The sequence below is a fragment of the Pogoniulus pusillus genome, chromosome 2 (genome assembly GCF_015220805.1).
Source record: "Pogoniulus pusillus isolate bPogPus1 chromosome 2, bPogPus1.pri, whole genome shotgun sequence".
Classification (NCBI taxonomy): domain Eukaryota; kingdom Metazoa; phylum Chordata; class Aves; order Piciformes; family Lybiidae; genus Pogoniulus; species Pogoniulus pusillus.
In genome coordinates, this window is record NC_087265.1 from 13,551,965 (window position 1) to 13,573,994 (window position 22,030).

Below are 22,030 nucleotides of genomic sequence, written 5' to 3' on the forward strand. Positions count from 1 at the left end.
TTCCCTGCTAACACGTTTTTCTTGTGAAAAGAAATAAGCTTATTTTTGAAAAAAATACTAAAAATAGGAAATTGGTCTCAAAACCAATACTGAAATGGAAAGTAATCTAATCCTACTTTACAACAGAGAAAATGTAGCCAGTCAACAACACTAAACATTGCTAGAAAAACTGGCAAGAAAACAGTCATTCCAGCAACGGACTAAGCTTATTGCTATACATCTACAGTTACAGATGTGGCATAATAAATATAGGTTTGGTTTTCCCTTTTCATAAGACTGTTTCTGAAAAGCTCCTTCAGTAAATGCAGCAAAACCTTCACTCTCAAGCAAAGTAAACACCCTGAAGGAATTTAGTGCTCTTCTTCCGAGGTACAAGTCTACTCTCACTACCCTCTAAAAGCATTCCCAAAATAGGACGGTTTGTAGAAAGGCATTGCTTGAGCAAATGACTTCTAGCTGCATTTTCTCATGGCTCCTGCACCACCTGCTCACCTGCTACAGCTCAGAAAAAACCTGCTTTGGAACTTGAATAACACTTTTTAAACCTTACTCCAAACATGTTTAGAATCAGAGATGGAAAATGGAAAAGCCAACATACCTTCCCCTCTGGCAGTTCAACAGGTGTGTGCTATATTAACTAATCCTGTCTCAGTGCCACTGCCACCTTGACGTCATTGTTACTGGGTTGACAAAAGGTTTCCATGACAAATGAGAAAACTGATCTGTTATCTCCCCTTTGGAGGAAACTAAAATGCCCTCTCTCCCATATTCTGCTAGAACCACCCATCTTGTTTTTGGCATGCAGCACAGAGGCTGTGTTTTTGTGACTGATTCTGATTTCTGTCTGCTCTGGAAAAGAGAAGCCAAACTGTTTGTTGGTTTTCCCCTAACTTAAAACAGAGGGTGTCACCATCATTTCACTGTGATGCCACCCACCTCACAATCTTCTATGCAGGCATGTTGACTACCAGAGAGAGAATAGATAATACCGAAAGAGGACAGACTTTGAAGCCATGAACAAAAACACTGTTAAGACATTTGATTCTCTTCTTGGCTATAATTTATTACCTCTACTAGCAGGCATGGCCCATAATAGTTAGCAGATGTTTGAAACATCTCTTTTTGAACTTTGCCTAAGATTAAAAAGAGATTCTGTAGTGTTTAAATAGCAGCTGCAGAATGAAATAAGGTTGCCTCCTCAACGTGACAGAAATGTCCACCCTAGCCTTAGACATGAAGGATTGTTTTATATTCTGTAAGTACTGAGGGAGTACATTTCTATGCATGGGCACACAGACATTACACATTTTATGTAGGTCTAATTTGTAGCAATTAACATGAAATAACCCCAATGGAAAAGGCTGGGCCAGCTGCCTGAATGCTTCTTAGGCTTTTGCTATGATATGGCTCAGGCCTGCAGCTCACCACAAGCAGGAGGCTGGACTAGTTCATCCATGAACAGCAGGTTACCATGAACAGCAGGGTAGCAAATCCACAGCCCCAACTTTATTTATTCTTATCACTGCTGTTTTCGTGGTATCAAAGGAGAACCTCAAAGAGGCTCACGTCTTGGATATGGAAACAAAATCCAAGGAGCAATACTGCGTTTCACTACAGTTGTGAATTTGCAGATTCACCTTTTATTTAAGCACTGGGGTCTAGTGCTAAACTCAGTCTCATGGGCATATTCCCTGCAAATCCAATAGGACTACTGATTCCCCTACCTCTGCTTCCTACAGTGATTAAACTGCTGCCAAAGGCTAACTGAAACAGATGGCTAAGCTTCTGATTTGAGGAAGCTAACATACAAACAGCTAATTTAAAAGCCAGGTTTAGATCTCAGAATGAATTATTGTTCCCTTACAGACTGCAAGTGTTTCTTCCTTGCTGGACAGTGCAGGCACTTCACCAGTTTTTTGTTCACTCCTCGTGCTTGCAGGTTTCTCAGTGGGCACAGAGTTCCTGTGTGGCAGACAGCCCCAGTATGAACCAGAATTTGAAGGATCTGCAGTGAACAAAGATGGCCCCAGCTTTTGTGCATCTGGTTTGAGTTAATATTTTGATCCCTTTAGAATACAGGAGATTTTTTTCCTAAGCTAGGCTTTTCCTAGTACACGTGTTTCTTCTGAGTTTAGTAACATAAGCTTGTAATACACTGCTCTCACACAGATGTGATTTGGGAGTCTGTCCTGAGGGGTACAGCTCACCTTCAGAGGAAGGCAAGCTCTAAACTAACTACTGTTGCCTCTGGGGAAGACACAATGCCTTTCTTTGGTTCCTGTTAAGGTAGTTTTAAGTCCTGCTGCATGACAGCTGGTTATAACTAATGTGGCACATAATATGAGAGAGGTTATTACTGAATATAAAAACAGCTAAAGCTTTTGCAAACATAATCAACATATTTAATTCATTGTCCCAGTGAGGTTCACAACTGTTAAGATATTCAAACCAGTGCAGGATGCAGAAGCACGCTTAACCTTAAACCTGTGCTAACTCTATTCCTGGTGAGCAGAGCACAGCATATGCTTAACATTAAGGACGTGTGCTTAATGGTGTCATGAAACAAGCCCTGGTTTATGATTCAGCACAAGCAATTTGCAGCTCCATTCATCTTCCTTACAACCAGGAATGTGCCCACGAAATTATAGCAGGCTGGTGGCAGGAAGTGGAGCACTGGTCTCGTCAAGGGGATCCTTAGGCTGAACAAGCATGTCACAGCATCAGCCCAGGATATGCCAACTGGCTCCAGCCCCAGTGGCAAGATCCAGTCAGTATGTTCAGTGCACAATCAGGGAATAGGGGAAGGAAATCCTGATCTAGGGTAGGGTGTCCCTGCCATGGCAGGGGGATTGGAACTAGATGATCACAGTGTCACAGTATCATCAGGGTTGCAAGAGACCTCACAGATCATCCAGTCCAACCCTTTGCCACAGAGCTCAAGGCTAGACCATGGCACCAAGTGCCACGTCCAATCCTGCCTTGAACAGCCCCAGGGACGGCGACTCCACCACCTCCCCGGGCAGCCCATTCCAGTGTCCAATGACTCTCTCAGTGAAGAACTTTCTCCTCACCTCAAGCCTAAATTTCCCCTGGCGCAGCCACCTGAGAGAAGAGAGCAACCTCCTCCTGGCCACAACCACCCCTCAGGTAGTTGTAGACAGCAATAAGGTCACCCCTGAGCCTCCTCTTCTCCAGGCTAAACAATCCCAGCTCCCTCAGCCTCTCCTCGTAGGGCTGTGCTCAAGGCCTCTCCCCAGCCTCGTCGCCCTTCTCTGGACATGCTCAAGCATCTCAATGTCCCTCCTAAACTGGGGGGCCCAGAACTGAACACAGTACTCAAGGTGAGGTCTAACCAGTGCAGAGTACAGGGGCAGAATGGCCTCCCTGCTCCTGCTGACCACACCATTCCTGATGCAGGCCAGGATGCCACTGGCTCTCTTGGCCACCTGGGCACACTGCTGGCTCATGTTCAGGCGGGTATCAATCAGCACCCCCAGATCCCTCTCTGTCTGGCTGCTCTCCAGCCACTCCGACCCCAGCCTGTATCTCTGCATGGGGTTGTTGTGGCCAAAGTGCAGCACCCTGCACTTGGAGCTATTGAACCCCATCCCATTGGACTCTGCCCATCTGTGCAGGCGGTCAAGGTCCCGCTGCAGAGCCCTTCTGCCCTCCAACCCAGTCACATCTGCCCCCAGCTTGGTGTCATCTGCAAACTTGCTGATGACTGACTCCATGCCCTCATCCAGATCATCTATGAAGATGTTAAAGAGGATGGGGCCCAGCACTGATCCCTGAGGGACACCACTAGTGACAGCTGCCAGCTGCATGTGGCACCATTCACCACCACTCTCTGGGTACGTCCCTCCAGCCAGTTCCTAACCCAGCACAGAGTGTTGCCATCCAAGCCATGGGCTGACAGCTTAGCCAGCAGTTTGCTGTGGGGGACAGTGTCAAAGGCCTTGATGAAGTGCAGATAGACCACATCCACAGGCCTCCCCACATCCACCAAGCGGGTCACCTGATCATAGAAGGAGATCAGGTTGGAGAGGCAGGATCTGCCCTTCCTAAACCCATGCTGGCTGGACCTGAGCCCTTTGCCATCCTTGTGGTCCCTTCCAACCTTGACTATGATTCTATGAAAACCACCACCATAGCTCATTAAATGCCTTAGCTATTTAGCATAAAGAGACTATACACAGGAATAATACTCACAGATGTTCTTACTAATGATTTGCAGTAACTCCACCAGTCCCAGCAGGTGTCAACACTTCTGACTCAAAGAAAACATCACCTTGCACATATTTTTAATTTAGTTACCATAATTTTCAGGCACTTGCAGCAGAGTCATTAATCTTCAGTAATCTCTTTGAGCAACAATTTCAACTTCTATGAGCCTGGAACCCCTCTCTGAAGCAGTGGCTGTATTGTCTGAGCACTGGATTTTATGCAAGGCAGTTGTCATGGCAACATGACTGGGAGAGGGGAACCCAAACAATAATTGAGCATCAAAGAATTGTAAATGTAGGGGAAAATCAGGACTAGATTTCATGCTAGAGCTATACACTGTCCAAAGAGCAGATTTTAAAGCTTAGGAAGACTGGATAGTATTATAAGCTCTCTTGAGGATGGCTGTATTCCAGTAGTGCATTATCACTGATCTGTTGCCATTATAGTCCTTCCATTTAAGGAAAATGAGACATTTGTGGGGCAATCTGAAAAGGAACAATTGCACATCTCTGCTTTTAGTTTTGAAAAAGGGAGAAAAGGGGCGGAAATGGTTATAATCAAAGCTATCTTTCGACAGCAAGATTGGCTGTTGCAAAAATAATAGTGGTCTTGGCTGGCTGCTTGTTGTGAAATAATGAACCTTCTGCACCTAATAATATTATTGCAGGCATTCTATAGAACACCCTAATAAAAATGGATGGCTAACTAAATGAGAAAAGGCTGCTGCATTGTTTTATGAGGCAATAATCCAGTTCCAGAACACATACATTGTAAACTCCAAACCAAAGAGTTTATACCAAAACCACAACAAACTATTGTTATTGTTACCCTGTTGCTCTTGTATATGCTGTCACAGATGTGGTTTCAAAATAATTAAAATCTGAAAGGGTTAGCAACAGAGCAGAACATAATTGTATCTCAGGGTTGCTGAATGCCCCAAGCTGTTAGGAAATTGCATGTAAGAAAGGTGCTTTTTAATGTTCACGTGGATTGGTTTGCTGCTCAAAGATGGGAACATACAGATATGGAAGGCAAAACAACCAAGCAGAAGGCCACTGCATGTGACAGATGATATTGGTTTTAACTCCAACTGCACTTCTTGCCTAATGTTTAACTTGGGCTGCTTCACCGTCCTGTATCACTTCTGCATCTTGGAAACAGAGATAGTGCCACTCATCTTTTCATGAGACTGAGTACAAACTTGCATTTGAACTCATGGCTATTTTTTTGCAAGAAATGTGCATTTTGGATTAACCCATTTCTAGCAAAGCAAAAGCCACCACAACTTGGTGGAATCAGCAGACTCCTCAACACCACTGCTAACCCCTGCACCCACAAGAGGGGCTGATATTCCTCCCTCCATGACAATGCGACCTGCATGTCTTAGGGCTTCTCCTGTTTACCTGTGCCAATCTTGCCAAGCTATTTGGATCAGCAGGCTACTCTTTTTGTTCCTGGCTGCTCACCAAACTACACACATGAATGGCATACTTTTTCTTTCTCCCTCAGAATTTCATGGATAACTGGTAGTCCCCATGAAGCACAACCTGTGCAGGCCAGCTTCCCACAGATCTCGGTTTGTGTGGTCACCCCTCAACTACAGTGGAAGCTTTTTCTGAAGATCAGAAATCTATTAGGTCTCTCAGCCATGTGGATTCTCTAGTAACATGTGAGTACATATGTTCATACTGCTGCATTTCTCCTAACTAGAGCATCTTCTGTCTCTCTCTCTGTCATTATAGTGCCCCTCAATTCAAGAGAGATGTTGAGGTGCTGGAATGTGTCCAGAGAAGGGCAACAAGGCTGGTGAAGGGCCTGGAACACAAACCCTATGAGGAGAGGCTGAGGGAGCTGGGGTTGTTTAGCCTGGAGAAGAGGAGGCTCAGGGGTGATCTCATTGCTGTCTACTACTACCTGGAGGGAGGTTGTAGCCAGGTGGGGGTTGGTCTCTTCTCCCAGGCAACCAGCAACAGAACAAGGGGACACAGTCTCAAGTTGTGCTGGGGGAAGTATAGGCTGGATGTTAGGAGGAAGTTCTTCACAGAGAGAGTGATTGGCATTGGAATGGGCTGCCCAGGGAGGCGGTGGAGGCACTGTCCCTGGAGGTGTTCAAGAAAAACCTGGATGAGGCACTTAGTGCCATGGTCTAGTTGACTGGCTAGGGCTGGGTGGTGGGTTGGACTGGATGATCTTGGAGGCCTCTTCCAACCTGGTTTTGACACATTGTCCCATGACATTAACATCTCTAAAAGTTGTCTTGCAACAGAAGTCAAGGATCACCTGGTCTGAGAGCAGAACCTTAGAGACTGAAGAGCACTCACCATGGGTGCATGAACTGCACCATACAAGTAGGTAAGTGTAAGTGTAGATGCACGTCTGCTTGCTTGCATGCTGCAGTCATGCTTCATTTTACTGTGACATGCTAGACACAACCTGCACAGGCTACAGGATGAATCTACTATCAGTGATTTCTCAGCACAAATCATTTAGGGCTCTTTCTACAGCTTCAGGATAAGTGGCTTCCACTTTGACCCTGCTATAGCAGTGGAAGCACTGCCTGTGAGGCAAGAGAGTCTATGGTATGTTGGCTTGCTTTATTGCAGTAACTCCTGATTCAGTATTCTTTGGCTTTACTGCAACCAGTTGTATGTGCATTTAGACATTTAACAATGCTTCTTTCCCAATCTACTTTAAGCTGCCTCTGAAGTGATAAAAAAGCGCAATCTGGGACAGTTTGTCATGTGATTAATGTCTGTTCAGGCTTTGTCACTTTTAGCATATGTTAATTTAGTTAACAAGGTACTAAGCATTCCAGGTGTTATGAATATGTTGTAAAATCAAAAGCTCTGCTGTCAAATGGATTCGTTACTTGTGGTCCCTAATTTCCTTGCAACAAGCCTACTCCAAAAGACAGTATTCCAACCATTTCTCCTACTCTTCTGTGAAAGATATTAGCACAACATCACAAAACGCTTCTTTAAATGGTACCATCTCACGTCTAGAGAAGTACTTTCAGCCAGCAGGCTCCCTGGCATCTTGGGAAGATGTCTTATTCCTTACTTGAGGTGCAGTCTGACAATCAAGTCACAGTGGGCTCCTTGCCATGGACTGCACTCACTGGGTTCCTCTCAGTCAAGCAAGGCACATTTGGTCACCTGAGCATAGCTAGTCTCCCAGAGGGCTGTGGATCTGGTGGGGATTTGCTTATACCTCTGCTCTGTGAGGGATTTCCATCCACTGTTTGGGGCTGTTCCATATGCCCTCACTCCCTGCTCTTTTCTCCGTCTCGACCTCTATGCTTCATTGCTGTTCCTCCTCTCCTGCTCCTTACCTTTCACTCTATAGGCATGATTCCTCATTCCCACCTCTCGCTACCCAGTCACACTGCCTTACAGTGTTTCTGTCTTTTCAAAATACCAACCACAGTGGTCAGACCAAAGGGTTGTCACAAGTATCCTTTGCTTTCCATTTCACAAGTAAACTCAGGTGGAACAGTCCATTTTGCTGAAACATGCCCAATTTACCCACTGACATGAGAGACAGATTCACCTGATACCTTCTCCTTCTGCTCTTTATTATTTACTGTCCTCCCTCTTGCTGTTCCTTTTCCTTTCTCATTAACACAGAAGCCTTACTTAGCAATGCTATTTAACATGACATTGATTTCTGCGAAATTTGAAGTCAATAAAATAAGAGAAAACTTTACTTGATTACACTTTGTGACAGAAAAAAGTATCCCTGCCTGTAGGTACAGTTGGGTCATGCTAAGCAGAGCATTGGGTCAGTCAGTTCACTCAGCCAAATCACTGAATGAAGTGGGGGTTGGCTTAGCCAGGTGGGGGTTGGCCTCTTCTCCCAGGCAACCAGCAATAGAACAAGGGGACACAGTCTCAAGTTGTGCCAGGGTAGGTATAGGCTGGATATTAGGAAGAAGTTCTTCCCAGAGAGAGTGATTTCCCATTGGAATGGGCTGCCCAGGGAGGTGGTGGAGGCACCGTCCCTGGGGGTGTTCAAGAAAAGCCTGGATGAGGCACTTAGTGCCATGGTCTAGTTGACTGGCTAGGGCTGGGTGATAGGTTGGCCTGGATGATCTTGGAGGTCTCTTCCAACCTGGTTGATTCTATGATTCTATGATTCTATGATTCTATCAAAACCAGGCAGTGGAACTGAAGCACTTCAACAGTGAACAAAGTTCCTGGCAACAAAGAGGTTAAATCTTACATCCTTGATGTATGAAAAAATGTAGGATAGGATTTTTTTTTCCCCTTGGGGAAAAAAAAAAAAGGCAGATGGAATAAACTACTGCTCACTGTGCAGTAGGTAAGAGAATAACACATGAATATGAGAGATCAGGTGCGGAAGTGATCATCCAGTCAAGAGTGTGTTTGCATAATATTTAATAACTCAAGAACACACTTCAGCGGAAGCTGGAGAGGAGTGTAGACAAAATGACTAGTTTCAAGGAACAGCTGACTGTAAATGGTAGCAGCTCTTTATGCAATTGACACTCTTCAATGGAAACAGGTGTGACAGCAGGAAGGAAATGTTTAATTTTTAGACCTAAACCATGACTTTTCCCTGCCTGAAAGATTACTGATGGCTCAAAGCCAGTATCAAGCTCATAAAACTTTCCAGTTTCACTTATAAAGGTGCAAAGCAATAAACTGCTTGAGAAAGGGAAACAAATTCAGGTCCCACTGAGGTCAGTCCCCACATGCTTAAAAGCATGGACATTGATTTCCAAAAATGGAGTTGGGAACGGGTAGGTTTGATGGGCAGCTGAATCCAGACAGCTCACATGTGTACTTCTACACAACACATTTACATGAGTTCTCTATTTGCTATATTGCAGTCGATGAAAAGAGAAAACATCTATTTTTCTGCACCAAACAAACAACTGTGACCAGTCACAAACCAGAAACGTGCATCCCTCAAACAGCTCCTGGAATAATCACTTGCATTAGCACATCACAGCAGCCCATACTGCTGCTTCTAACTCGGCAATGCATTAAACTAATTTGGCACACCCATCACAGCCTAGCAAAGAAAGCATGAAAGGTTCAAATCTAACTGACTTCAAAGGACAATAAATACATGCCCAGCACGGAGCTTATGTTGCACTTAATCAAGGCTACCATTCACTCTCTCTACCTGCTGCTTGTGAAGCAGTTTGATCACCTACCCTGAGTGGTGAGTAGAGGGTGTGCAATTCACGCTCTGCATCCAGTTGCTGCTTCCAGTGACTTCTCTCCAGCTTAGCCACTACAGCCCCTGTAAAGTGCCACTGGGCTGTGCAGGGGAAATGGCTGCATCTGGATAATCTAACATTCCTAACCCTTTTGGCTCCAGCAATTTAAAAGGAACGCTTGCAATTTATTTAATCCTGAAATCCTTTTTGTTGTAAGAGTTAATAATCAGATAATGCTATGTATAACATTCCAAGCATGGCGCCATAAATAAGAAAGCATTTAAATAAAAGAGTTTGCAGTAAATGTCTAAACTCAGTTCCAAGATTTGGTTCATTAAAAAACAAACCAATGCATTAATCTCCACTGCTGTACATTTGAAAGACATGAAAAACAGATCCTAAGAGCGCTGCAAGATGCTTCTGCATTTTTAAAAGAAAGAAAAATAACAAAGCAACTTTTTAAAGGCTTCTTCTTCCTCTGCATGTTCTTGTTCTTACAACATATTTCATTTGTAACCTGGCATTTGGCCACAGAGATATTTTTTTTCCCAAACCAAAGGAAAAAAAATACTTCCAGGAACTAAACCAGGTTCTTGCAGCGCTTACTGACTTCTTGTTAAACTGTGTCTGTGTAGGTTTCACTTAGCTAGAGTTTAAATGGTGAAAACAGGTAAATTTGCCCTACTAAATCAGATCAAACTAATGGTAGTGAAGACAAGATGCACATGAATGACCACCAGGAAGACATCTGAACAAGTACTACCCATCGATCTGCATGGCATGAAGTGAAATTGAAACAGAACTTCTCTTCATACTGGGGTAGCAGTATAAGCTCTGGTAACTCCTGTCACTGCTCTGCAACCTGGCTTTCTCAGCCATAAAATAACTCCAATTGCTCTGCAGTAGACTAGGATCTATGAATACAGCATATATCATAGATATGCCATGCAACTGAAGACAGTTGCTCTTTTGCATCTTGCCTGAGTATTTGTTACCATCAAAATAGAACAAATGACAAGCAAGATTTCTCCTGTTAGTGATGATAATGGGAAAAAGGTAAAAACTCTTCCTGATTTAGGACTCATTTAAAACTCACTAAACTGCTAATGGCTGCCATGATTTTATTTCATTTTCCTCAGTCATGTAGATGCTGCCTTGGGGCACACAGAATTGCTCCTTTATTGCCCTTCATCAAGCCTTTATCTTAAGGATTTAAAATCACTTATCTTAGCCAGATTTATTTTCTGCTCTACAGCACAAAAAAAATCTAGCAAGAGAGACCCAATCTGTTATGATTGAAACAAAAAGGCAAGCTGGGAAAGTGCTCTAGCTCTTGGGATGGTATTTTACAGTGCTCCCCACGAGGGGAATTATCTCCATTAACAGTGTTTGCAAATCCCTATATACTGGGACATTAGCTTCCCTTATGCTTGTTACCAAAATGAAAGAAGACAACTAAAACATTACAGAGCTGCTTTATAAAACACTTATCCTATTAAGCTATTTAGCCTTAGGCTTTACACAGGGATGAGATGCCCAGAATTCTGTAGGGAATTTATCATATATAACAGTAAGAAAGGCAAAGGAAAGCCCTCACTCATTAGGATCAGTCTTAGCAGTTGCTGTATTACCTCTATCACAAAAATGCCAGGTTCATGCATGTGAGTGGCCATCTTTCAGGTCTCTAGCCTAGGAGGCACACCCTTCTGAAATGTCCTGAAACACAGCAGTGCTTCTCTTTCTCTTGCACAGCAGCCATGAACTGGGAACCAGCAGATGGAAAATAAGTTGTATTTTTGTTTAGAAGACATCTGTTCTAGTGTAGCTCTTACTGAACTATTTTTATTCATTTATCTCCCCCCTCACAGGGAAAGTATTTTGTTCAAGGGCTGGAGGCAAATCCTGCTACTACTGAAAGAAAACCCCAAGCATTCAGTGGATTCTCATAGAGCTGAATGGTCTGCAGAACTACAAGATGCTTAGAGCTGGATATTGATCTGGTACACAGAATCAGAATCACAAAATTAACCAGATTGGAAAAGACCTCTGGGATCATCAAGTCCAACCTATCACCTAACCCTTCTTATCAATTAGACTGTGGCACTAAGTGCCTCATCCAGCCTCCTCTTAAACACCTAAGCCAGAGAGGTGGCTTCCTTAACCTGGTGAAAAAAAACCCACTAGACTTATATTTCATCCTGTTTTCTTTCCATTTCTTTAAATGACCTTTTCTGCCTTGTGTCTTTGATCCTAACAGCTGCCTTACCTGGTGCAACAGCTCTCATCCCCTTCCTCACTCTGTGCAGCACCACAGAACTAATTGCATTTCAGCTTCAACAATGTTATTCATTTTGTAGAAGCGAGCAGCCAAGTGCTCATAAATAACACATAGGCATCACACAATGAGAAGGTCATAATGGAGCAACTCCACAGCTTGAGAAGGAGTTGGTTTATAAAGTCCTTTCTCAGTCCTCAAATTTCTCTCCTAAAAAGCTTGAAGGGTAGAGGTTTCATAAAGGCAAAAGGCACCAAAGTTTCTGGGGTGGTCAGCAGAACTTCAGGGGAAGACCAGTACCTCTGAAAGGATACAAAATCTCAAGGAATTCAAAAGTCAACCCACAAAAACCTCCTGGTAGTCTGGTTGACACCTCTATGTGCTCAACCATGGCAACAAAAGTCAGAAGAAGATTGACTAACCACAGACCTCAGCCCTAACCTGTACCCCTACAGTCAACATCTGTTTAAGACAGCACAAAGCAGGTAGATGGTGTCCCCTGGCTGGGTCTGCTGCTGCAGTGGTAAGTGGGTAGCAGAGATGGTGCTGTCAGACTTGGAAGTGCTCCAGCACACAATGGGAGCCTGTGCAGTGGAGGATCCTCTGTGATGTGCAGTGCCTAGCTGTAGAGGCAAAGACCAGCCTGCTGAACGCTGCTTCTCCCATTTCATCTGTAGCAGCACATACAGAACGTGGCTTTTTGCCTTTGCAAGAAGAATCAGATAAATCCATATGAAAATCTGCTCTCACTGCATTAGGAACTGGCTGGAGGGCCGGACCCAGAGAGTGGTGGTGAATGGTGCCACATCCAGCTGGCAGCTGTCACTAGTGGTGTCCCTCAGGGATCAGTGCTGGGCCCCATCCTCTTTAACATCTTCATAGATGACCTGGACGAGGGCATGGAGTCAGTCATCAGCAAGTTTGCAGAAGACACTAAGCTGGGGGCAGATGTGACTGGGTTGGAGGGCAGAAGGGCTCTGCAGTGGGACCTTGACAGCCTGGACAGATGGGCAGAGTCCAATGGGATGGCGTCCAAAAGCTCCAAGTGCAGGGTGCTGCACTTTGGCCAAAACAACTCCATGCAGAGATACAGGCCGGGGTCGGAGTGGCTGGAGAGCAGCCAAACAGAGAGGGATCTGGGGGTGCTGATCGATACCCACCTGAACATGAGCCAGCAGTGTGCCCAGGTGGCCAAGAGAGCCAGTGGCATCCTGGCCTGCATCAGGAATGGTGTGGTCAGCAGGAGCAGGGAGGTCATTCTGCCCCTGTACTCTGCACTGGTTAGACCACACCTTGAGTACTGTGTTCAGTTCTGGGCCCCCCAGTTTAGGAGGGACATTGAGATGCTTGAGCGTGTCCAGAGAAGGGCGACGAGGCTGGTGAGAGGCCTTGAGCACAGCCCTACGAGGAGAGGCTGAGGGAGCTGGGATTGTTTAGCCTGGAGAAGAGGAGGCTCAGGGGAGACCTTATTGCTGTCTACAACTACCTGAGGGGTGGTTGTGGCCAGGAGGAGGTTGCTCTCTTCTCTCAGGTGGCCAGCACCAGAACGAGAGGACACAGCCTCAGGCTGTCCCAGGGGAAATTTAGGCTTGAGGTGAGGAGAAAGTTCTTCACTGAGAGAGTCATTGGACACTGGAATGGGCTGCCCAGGGAGGTGGTGGAGTCGCTGTCCCTGGGGCTGTTCAAGGCAGGATTGGATGTGGCACTTGGTGCCATGGTCTAGCCTTGAGCTCTGTGGTAAATGGTTGGACTTGATGATCTGTGAGGTCTCTTCCAATCCTAATAATACTGTGATACTGTGTGATTTATAGTGAGCCAGACGTGTTTCAATTTTCTTTCTTCTCTTTATAGAACTATCACACTTCCAATTGATGGTTTAACAACTCCAACTCCACTTTTAAAGGAACATCCCATGGTTTGGTTAAGGAAAGTGTTCCTTCCCTTGGGTAGACTCCCTGCTGTCCTTTGCTAGTGACTCCTCGAGATCACACAGTAAATATCAACACTGTACAACTTTCAGAATAACACCAACTGAGGCCTGAGACCTGTGAGACACAGCAGGTTCCCACCCCCAATTCTTCCTGCAGCCTCTGCAAGCTGAGAAGGCTCAGCACCTCGAGAGATGGTGCCCTAAAGACAAGACAACAAACCCAAGTGCCTTTGTGAAAATAAATAACCACCAGCCGACATGCAGCTTCTCGCCACGAGAGTGGAAAATGCACACGTGTGGTCCAGCCATGTTCTGTCAGTAATTGTTTATTCACAAGTACAGCCAGGAAGTGATGCTGCAGTGTCAGGAAAAATGAACCCTGGGAGAAAAAAAGGCCTTGTGGAGTTGTGCCATACGTTTCACGCCCCTCTGTTTCTTGCCCACACACATTTGAGGCATAAGAGTTTGATTTTGACTGTTGGTCGGTTTTAAATTAATGCAAGATCTAAACAGAAAAATAAAGTTGGTCTGGAGAGAAGCAGCTGACTGTGGAACCCGAGGCTTGGGGGGAAATTTTGGATGTTTCTCTCTCTCAGCTGTAGATTGCCAACAGCAAGGCATGCATCTGGTTTACTAGGTGGGGAGAATGTTGTCTACAAGGTAGGGAAGTGCCTCCTGAGGCATCCTGCAGAAGAAATAATTTGGCTCCAGGATAAAAACTGCCACAGATCACTGAAAACACTGAGTTTGTGAGTGGGCAGAAGCAACCAGAATGGCTCTTCCCATAAATCAGAGCCTTTTTCTTTGACCAAGCAGTGAGAAAAGGTAAACTCTTATTGGGATGTAAGGGAAAGCAGGCAAAACATAATAATGAAACTCTGTTGTTCTGGTTCTCTCACATCTCATGTCTCCATTTCTCATGAAAACTCTCACCTACCTCATCTGACTGGCCAGCTCTCTGTGTCCCTGTGACTTGCCCTCCATGTTCCTCTGCCTCCTTCTGTTGCCTCCCACTCCACTATGTTCTTATTATGCTTTCTGGTCCTCCATACTCACAGCTGTACACAGCAGGGCAACAGAAAGACTGAGGTAGAATTGGCCTTGCTCAAAGACTTAACACCAATTAACTACTCCTTTTTGCCCATAAGCACATATTGCATCTCTTATGAGGTTCCTGCCACAAAGACCTCTTCTGCATGAGAACCTGCAAATGAGTTTCATACACAGGTGTGGCTGGTTAAAACCTTACTAGCAGATAGCAAGTTGAAGAGATAAAGAGTGCAACTGAGACAATGGGTTGTGAAGTTTTCCCAAGAACTGACCATCTCTGGAGACAAAACAGACAATCTGGACAAGACCACCAGCACACACCAGTGTCAACAACTACTTGGTTATATAAGTCAGACTAGATCCAAGAAAGCAGTGGCTGCTGCATGCTGCATACGTATACAAGTGACTGAAGAAAGGACCTTTCAGCAGACATTCTGAATACCTCCCTATGAGCTGCTGAATTGCAGTACATCCTCCCACTGCCGAATTAAAGGTCTTCTTGCAAATACTGTGATGTGTGTTTACTTAACTTGACCCCACGTGTGAAGAGAAAAGGAATTTGCAACTGTTTCCCTTTGAGCTGCCCCTCCTTCACACACAGTTTTGTTTCCCGTATCAAACCTCTCGTTAATACTCATTTTGAACTTGGATCACAGTATCACAGTATCACCAAGGTTGGGAGAGACCTCACAGATCATCCAGTCCAACCCTTTACCACAGAGCTCAAGGCTAGACCATGGCACCAAGTGCCACGTCCAATCCTGCCTTGAACAGCTCCAGGGACGGCGACTCCACCACCTCCCCGGGCAGCCCATTCCAGTGTCCAATGACTCTCTCAGTGAAGAACTTTCTCCTCACCTCCAGCCTAAATTTCCCCTGGTGCAGCCTGAGGCTGTGTCCTCTTGTTCTGGTGCTGGCCACCTGAGAGAAGAGAGCAACCTCCTCCTGGCCACAACCACCCCTCAGGTAGTTGTAGACAGCAATAAGGTCTCCCCTGAGCCTCCTCTTCTCCAGGCTAAACAATCCCAGCTCCCTCAGCCTCTCCTCGTAGGGCTGTGCTCGAGGCCTCTCCCCAGCCTCGTCGCCCTTCTCTGGACACGCTCAAGCATCTCAATGTCCCTCCTAAACTGGGGGGCCCAGAACTGAACACAGTACTCAAGGTGAGGTCTAACCAGTGCAGAGTACAGGGGCAGAATGACCTCCCTGCTCCTGCTGACCACACCATTCCTGATGCAGGCCAGGATGCCACTGGCTCTCTTGGCCACCTGGGCACACTGCTGGCTCATGTTCAGGCGGGTATCAATCAGCACCCCCAGATCCCTCTCTGTCTGGCTGCTCTCCAGCCACTCCGACCCCAGCCTGTATCTCTGCATGGGGTTGTTGTGGCCAAAGTGCAGCACCCTGCACTTGGAGCTATTGAACCCCATCCCATTGGACTCTGCCCATCTGTCCAGGCTGTCAAGGTCCCACTGCAGAGCCCTTCTGCCCTCCAACCCAGCCACATCTGCCCCCAGCTTGGTGTCATCTGCAAACTTGCTAATGACTGACTTGATATCAGTCAAATATCAAATATCCTTGGTTAATGCACAGTGTTTCTAGAAGGCCTGTTCTTAATGCTAATTTCTGATCTCACTCAAAACTTTTCCTCCTTTCTAGACAACAATTCTGTGTTATCCCTATATGTCCTGTCTAGCTGGAACCATGATGTTCCAAGGCTAAGCTTCCTGAATAAACCTGGTGCTTTATAGTTAGTAAGCATTAACCACATTAAAATGATGAATTCTAAAAGGAAAAAAAAAATCATGCCAACAAGAAAACATATTGTTCCTCCAGAGGGATAGAGTTAATATTGCACAGCCAAATCAAACAAACATGCTGTAATCACCAGAACGAAACCTCAGAAACAACTCAGAACAACAGCACAAGATAAATAAATATGAACTCAAGTTCTTGGAGGAAGAGGGCAAGTATGATCAGGTTTAGATGAGGAATAGCTTCTTGCTTAATAATAATATTGAAGGTGGAACTTGAAATTAAATTTAAAAAAAATTAAAATACTCTTCTTGAAAACAAGTTTTGAATCTTGCTTGCTCCTCTTTCTAAGCTTAGCATCATGACCTAGTGCCTGGCCAAAAATGGCTACAGAAACAACTCCAGAATACCCGTGGACACTTCCTTTCTATTTGTGTCCTCACTTTGGGGGAACCATACAATATATTCACTTAAAATTCAACCTTTTGTCCCTTCTGTCAACAGATGAGTTTGTAAAACCAGCATGACACATGGCCAGGAGTATCTATTTCATATTTTGAGCTGATTTCTTTACAAAGCAATGCTCAAAACTTGCAGGCTTGGCAAGTGCCAGTGTACTCTCATTAGATGTGACAAAGGCAGCTTGATTGGAATGGGCTGCCCAGGGAGGTGGTGGAGGCACCGTCCCTGGAGGTGTTCAAGAAAAGCCTGGATGAGGCACTTAGTGCCATGGTCTAGTTGATTGGATAGGGCTGGGTGATAGGCTGGACTGGATGATCTTGGAGGTCTCTTCCAACCTGGTTGATTCTACGATTCTACGACTCTATCACCTCACCAGTGTTGTCTGCCAGTACTGTCATTCTATGCTGTGCAAGAACAAAAGTGCAAAGGAATTGTTCATGAAAGTAAAGGGCAGGAGTTAGGAAATAATTCACAGGCTAGTGAATGTTAACTTTGATGAACAATAAGGAGGAAATGACTTTTAATGATTACAGTTCAGCTTGTACTCTCAGAATATAGGGACAGGAAAAACTAATTCAGCCACTTGATCCTTTACTACATGTATTTTTGTCTAACCATTACAGACAAAATCTTGCTGGAAAAAAATACTTCTTTTGACTAACACGAATCAGTTTTAACTGTCTCCCATTCAGTCAAAGATCAATTCTGATTTAGAAGCTCTTCTGCCATTTGAAGTTCAACTCAGTTTCTAATGTAACAGAAAATGGCAACAAAATTTTGATGTCTGATTCCTTGAGAATCACAGTACATTTATAAAAGTCAAACAACAGCTGGTCTCTCTTTACAGCTGAATACCAGAATATCCTTTAATTCTTCTGTGCAAATCCATAATTTATTTGAATTCTCCTATTTTAAACTCAGTTGAGTTGGTTATGTCTTTAAAAGTAAGATAGGGATTTTACTGCACTTCCTTCCTTTCTGTTTTGATTGCATCAAACTAATTTACTCAAACATCCTCATAACTTAAACATCCTCTTTCTTCACAGCAGGCATCAAAAAACTTGTGTGTGTGTGTGTGTTTGATAATATAGATTTATTGCTATGGAGCATGATCTGTTTCCTGTTATTTAATGTCATAGTGTAGTTCATCGCTAAATTTCAGCCATCATTACAAGGGCAACATTCTGTACCTAAGCTGGATTATGTATTCCTCAGAAAGCTCTTGTGACTCAGAGACATTGTGGTGGAGGGTTGCAAAGCCCTCATTTGGACAGAATTGTGGCTCAAAGACCATCAACCACCGCCGTTCCTAGCTGTGGGAAGATTTCTCCCCCAGAGGGGCGTAAGCTGTAAACATGACCTGTTGTTTTGGGAAAAAGACCTTGGGTCTGAGACACTGTGAGCACCCTACGCACACCTGCTGGGGGCTGACCCTTACCAGCCCCTGGAGTGGTGCCACAGGTTGTTTTGGTAAGAAAATAACCTATCTGTGTCTTACACCTAATTTTGAGCCAATCTGTATTGTCCACTTGTACCAACCCAAGTCTGGCTGGCACACCTCTTTTGAACAGTATTTAAGCTGCTGCATTATCCCAATAAACTGGTACTGGCACTCTCGCTCACTCGCTCTCACACACACATGCACGTCACAGCTTGGCACTCGCACTGCAGCATCGAAGCTACAGCCGACTCGCCAGCGCTTTGATCTGCGCCAGCCTCCGGACGGATGCCAGCACCCAGCTTGGCTCAGACCCGCGGAAGCGCAGGCAGCGCGCCCCAATCCACGATATCTGGGACTTTCAGAACTGAATTCGGCCAGTGAGTAACTGAGAAACTTGATCTGAGCCAGAACAATCTCCCAATAAGCCTATCAGCAGCGCTTTCAAGCCACAGACTCTCTTCCTAAATTCTTTCAAACTGTGGCTAAATTCCTGATTTCTTATACAAAGTCATTCTGTAAAGCAATTTGCAACCGCATACAAAGAACTTACGTGGGGTAGTTACAAATAAGTTTGGGGAGGGGGATTCCTAGTGTATATAATATTAAATATTTTAAACTTTTTTTTTTTTACATTCAGCCTCGTATTTCATTCCCCGAAAACCCAGACAAACTCCTCCGCGACAGACATTTAGGATACTTTCAATACCAACTGGGATGACTTTGACTGTGTGCCTTGCAGTTGTAAGGGGCATGTATCACACAGTATCACAGTATCATCAGGGTTGGAAGAGACCTCACAGATCATCAAGTCCAACCCTTTACCACAGAGCTCAAGGCTAGACCATGGCACCAAGTGCCACGTCCAATCCTGCCTTGAACAGCTCCAGGGACGGCGACTCCACCACCTCCCCGGGCAGCCCATTCCAGTGTCCAATGACTCTCTCAGTGAAGAACTTTCTCCTCACCTCAAGCCTAAATTTCCCCTGGTGTAGCTTGAGGCTGTGTCCTCTCGTTCTGGTGCTGGCCACCTGAGAGAAGAAAGCAACCTCCTCCTGGCCACAACCACCCCTCAGGTAGTTGTAGACAGCAATAAGGTCACTCCTGAGCCTCCTCTTCTCCAGGCTAAACAATCCCAGCTCCCTCAGCCTCTCCTCGTAGGGCTGTGCTCAAGGCCTCTCACCAGCCTCGTCGCCCTTCTCTGGACACGCTCAAGCATCTCGATGTCCCTTTTAAACTGGGGGGCCCAGAGATGAACACAGCACATCAGTACAGAATCTGATTTTCACACTGCCTGCAGTAATACAAAGGAGATAGCAAGTGGGCTGCTACAGAAATTATATGTAAATACCCTCATATGAATATATTGACCCTTTATATTCATAGCTACAATGCTCTTGTGAGAGCTCCAGCCTGAGAGAGTCCCATACTTTTGTTTTATTATAGAGGGACTCAACACATTTTCCAGTGTTACTGATATGCTTATTTTCCACCAGAAGCTGCACTAGGTTGAAATGATCTAAGAATGGGACTGAAAGCATGCTGAATGCTGATCCTTAGTTCCTAAACAACAACATCATCTACGAAAATCAATAACAAATGCTCTTCGTGAGATGGACAGCATCAGAAATTAAAATTTACAAAAGAATGCACTTTATAAAAGCAGTGGAGCATATTTTATTTCCCCAGGGTGCAACTGTCAGTTATGCATGGAGGAAAATGCTAAACAGAAATCTGTGATGAATGTTTTTACCCTAGAACTACATTTTCATATGGATCTTTTATCAGCGTCAGGTCACCCAACTGAATCTGGATTCATATCTGCAGTTACTTATAGCTCCAAATAAAAAGACAGAATAAGTGTTAAGAAAATATATGCTACTTCTAGACTAGTCTGGAAATAAGCCTGACCATTCACAGAGCATTGGAGGATTTCCTCTCATCTGGGGTCAGAGTTGTGCCCAAGAATTTAGCCTGGAGAAGAGGAGGCTCAGGGGGGACCTCACTGCTGTCTACAACTATCTGAAGGGAGGTTGTAACCAGGTGGGGGGTGGCCTCTTCTCCCAGGCAACCAGCAACAGAACAAGGGGACACAGTCTCAAGTTGTGCCGGGGGAAGTATAGGCTGGATGTTAGGAGGAAGTTCTTCCCAGAGAGAGTGATTGGCATTGGAATGGGCTGCCCAGGGAGGTGGTGGAGGCACCGTCCCTGGAGGTGTTCAAGAAAAGACTAAGAAAAACTTAGTGCCATGGTCTAGTTGACTGGATAGGGCTGGGTCTGGATGATCTTGGAAGTCTCTTCCAACCTGGTTGATTCTATGATTCTAATTAGGGGCACAGATTGTGCTAAAGTTCAATAGCACTTTCAGCAATCACATCTACAATAATTAAGATGAACAGCATGTTTCATGTGTGCCTTCTATGAAGCTGTTTCCTGGGAATGTGGCCCAATGGAAAATACACTTTCTATTTCCCTGGATGCTACAGGTGTTCCAGATGTCCAGATATCCCTTCATTTTTGTCCATGAGAAGAAATCACAGGCTGATCCACAGTCAGCAAACCGATCATAGGCAGCTTACTGTTTGGGCAGCTTACTGTTGGTTTGTGAGGGGTTTTGTTTTGTTTACTTCTTGTTTGGTTGGTTTGGGATATTTTGGTGGTTGGTTTGATTTTTTTTGTTGTTTTTTGTTATTTGCTTTTTTCTTTCCCCTTTCAGACTTCCTAAGGCACATTAGAAACAATTACACTGGGATTAAACCTTTTTGTTTAATACTGTACAATTAAAAATCTGGCAGCATTCATATTACTTTAAATGTCCTTTGATGTGAGAAAGGAAGAAGCCCTTGTAAATCTTTTGCCTTTTTCTTTCCTCAGCTTCATTACATTTTCACTGTAACAAAGGCAGAGTTGTATGAAACACTCAACTCTGGGAAATTTCTTGCTAAAAAAGCTGAAAAGAAAGGGGTCTTTGGCAAAACCGATGGTCTGCCATCATCTCTTAGGTAGCTTCAGGGGGAATTATCCCACCATGCAGTACAATAAGAAATGCATAAAGCTCCACTAAATGGTTAGGACTTTCTCTAAAGTTCCCTGAGCAATTACTAGGAAGTTCTCAAGAGCTTCCAACAAGTGCTGTATTTTAAAAGCAGCTGCTCATATTTTACTTTGTTTTTCGAATGACCAAATACATTTTTTTTTCTGAGGAAAGTTGTTGAAACAAAACAGTCCTTAGTGCTACCTCTACCCACAGCTGCAGCAAATACTCGCTGGCAACACCAGAAAGCAAATGTCCTTCCTCAATGGTACTTGCATCCTTGACAGGTCACTTCTCAAAAGTAAACCTCTTGGTCATCTACTTGTTAGGTTTAGAAATGGGTGCTGGAAAAGACAGATAACATGTAATTCAAGCTGGGATTAACCTTGGCTGAAAACCAAGGCTGGCAAGAATTACTCTCCCCCTTGTTTTGAAATCTGGTTCCAATTCAGGCACTACCAAAGTGCATTTTTAAAAGTTCTTAAAAGCCCTAGCATAGTCCTGAAAGATTTGTATTGTAGGCAGTGCCAGTCTTAATACCTACACTGAGAAGCTGGAGATCCTCTGTTACATGTGTTATAAATGAAGAAAAAACCCAGAAGACCAAACCAAAGTCAAACAAACAAACAACCCCCCCAAAAAACTAACCAAACAAAAAACCCAGAGCTGTCAATT

The 22,030-nt window shown here is 44.6% G+C and overlaps 1 protein-coding gene across 18 annotated transcripts in view; it reads right to left on the reverse strand.

Moving 5' to 3' along the window:
* Positions 1-22,030, reverse strand: part of KALRN (kalirin RhoGEF kinase) — a 651,147-nt gene that overhangs the window by 130,169 nt on the left and 498,948 nt on the right. Inside the window, exon 35 of one of the 18 annotated variants that reach the window (XM_064156920.1) lies at positions 21,540-21,699. The exons of the other annotated variants lie outside the window; for them this stretch is intronic. Coding sequence (XP_064012990.1) covers positions 21,670-21,699 — 30 coding nt within the window. The 3' untranslated portion in view covers positions 21,540-21,669. Of the gene's footprint in view, positions 1-21,539; positions 21,700-22,030 lie in introns of those variants that run through there. 18 annotated transcript variants of the gene reach the window in all.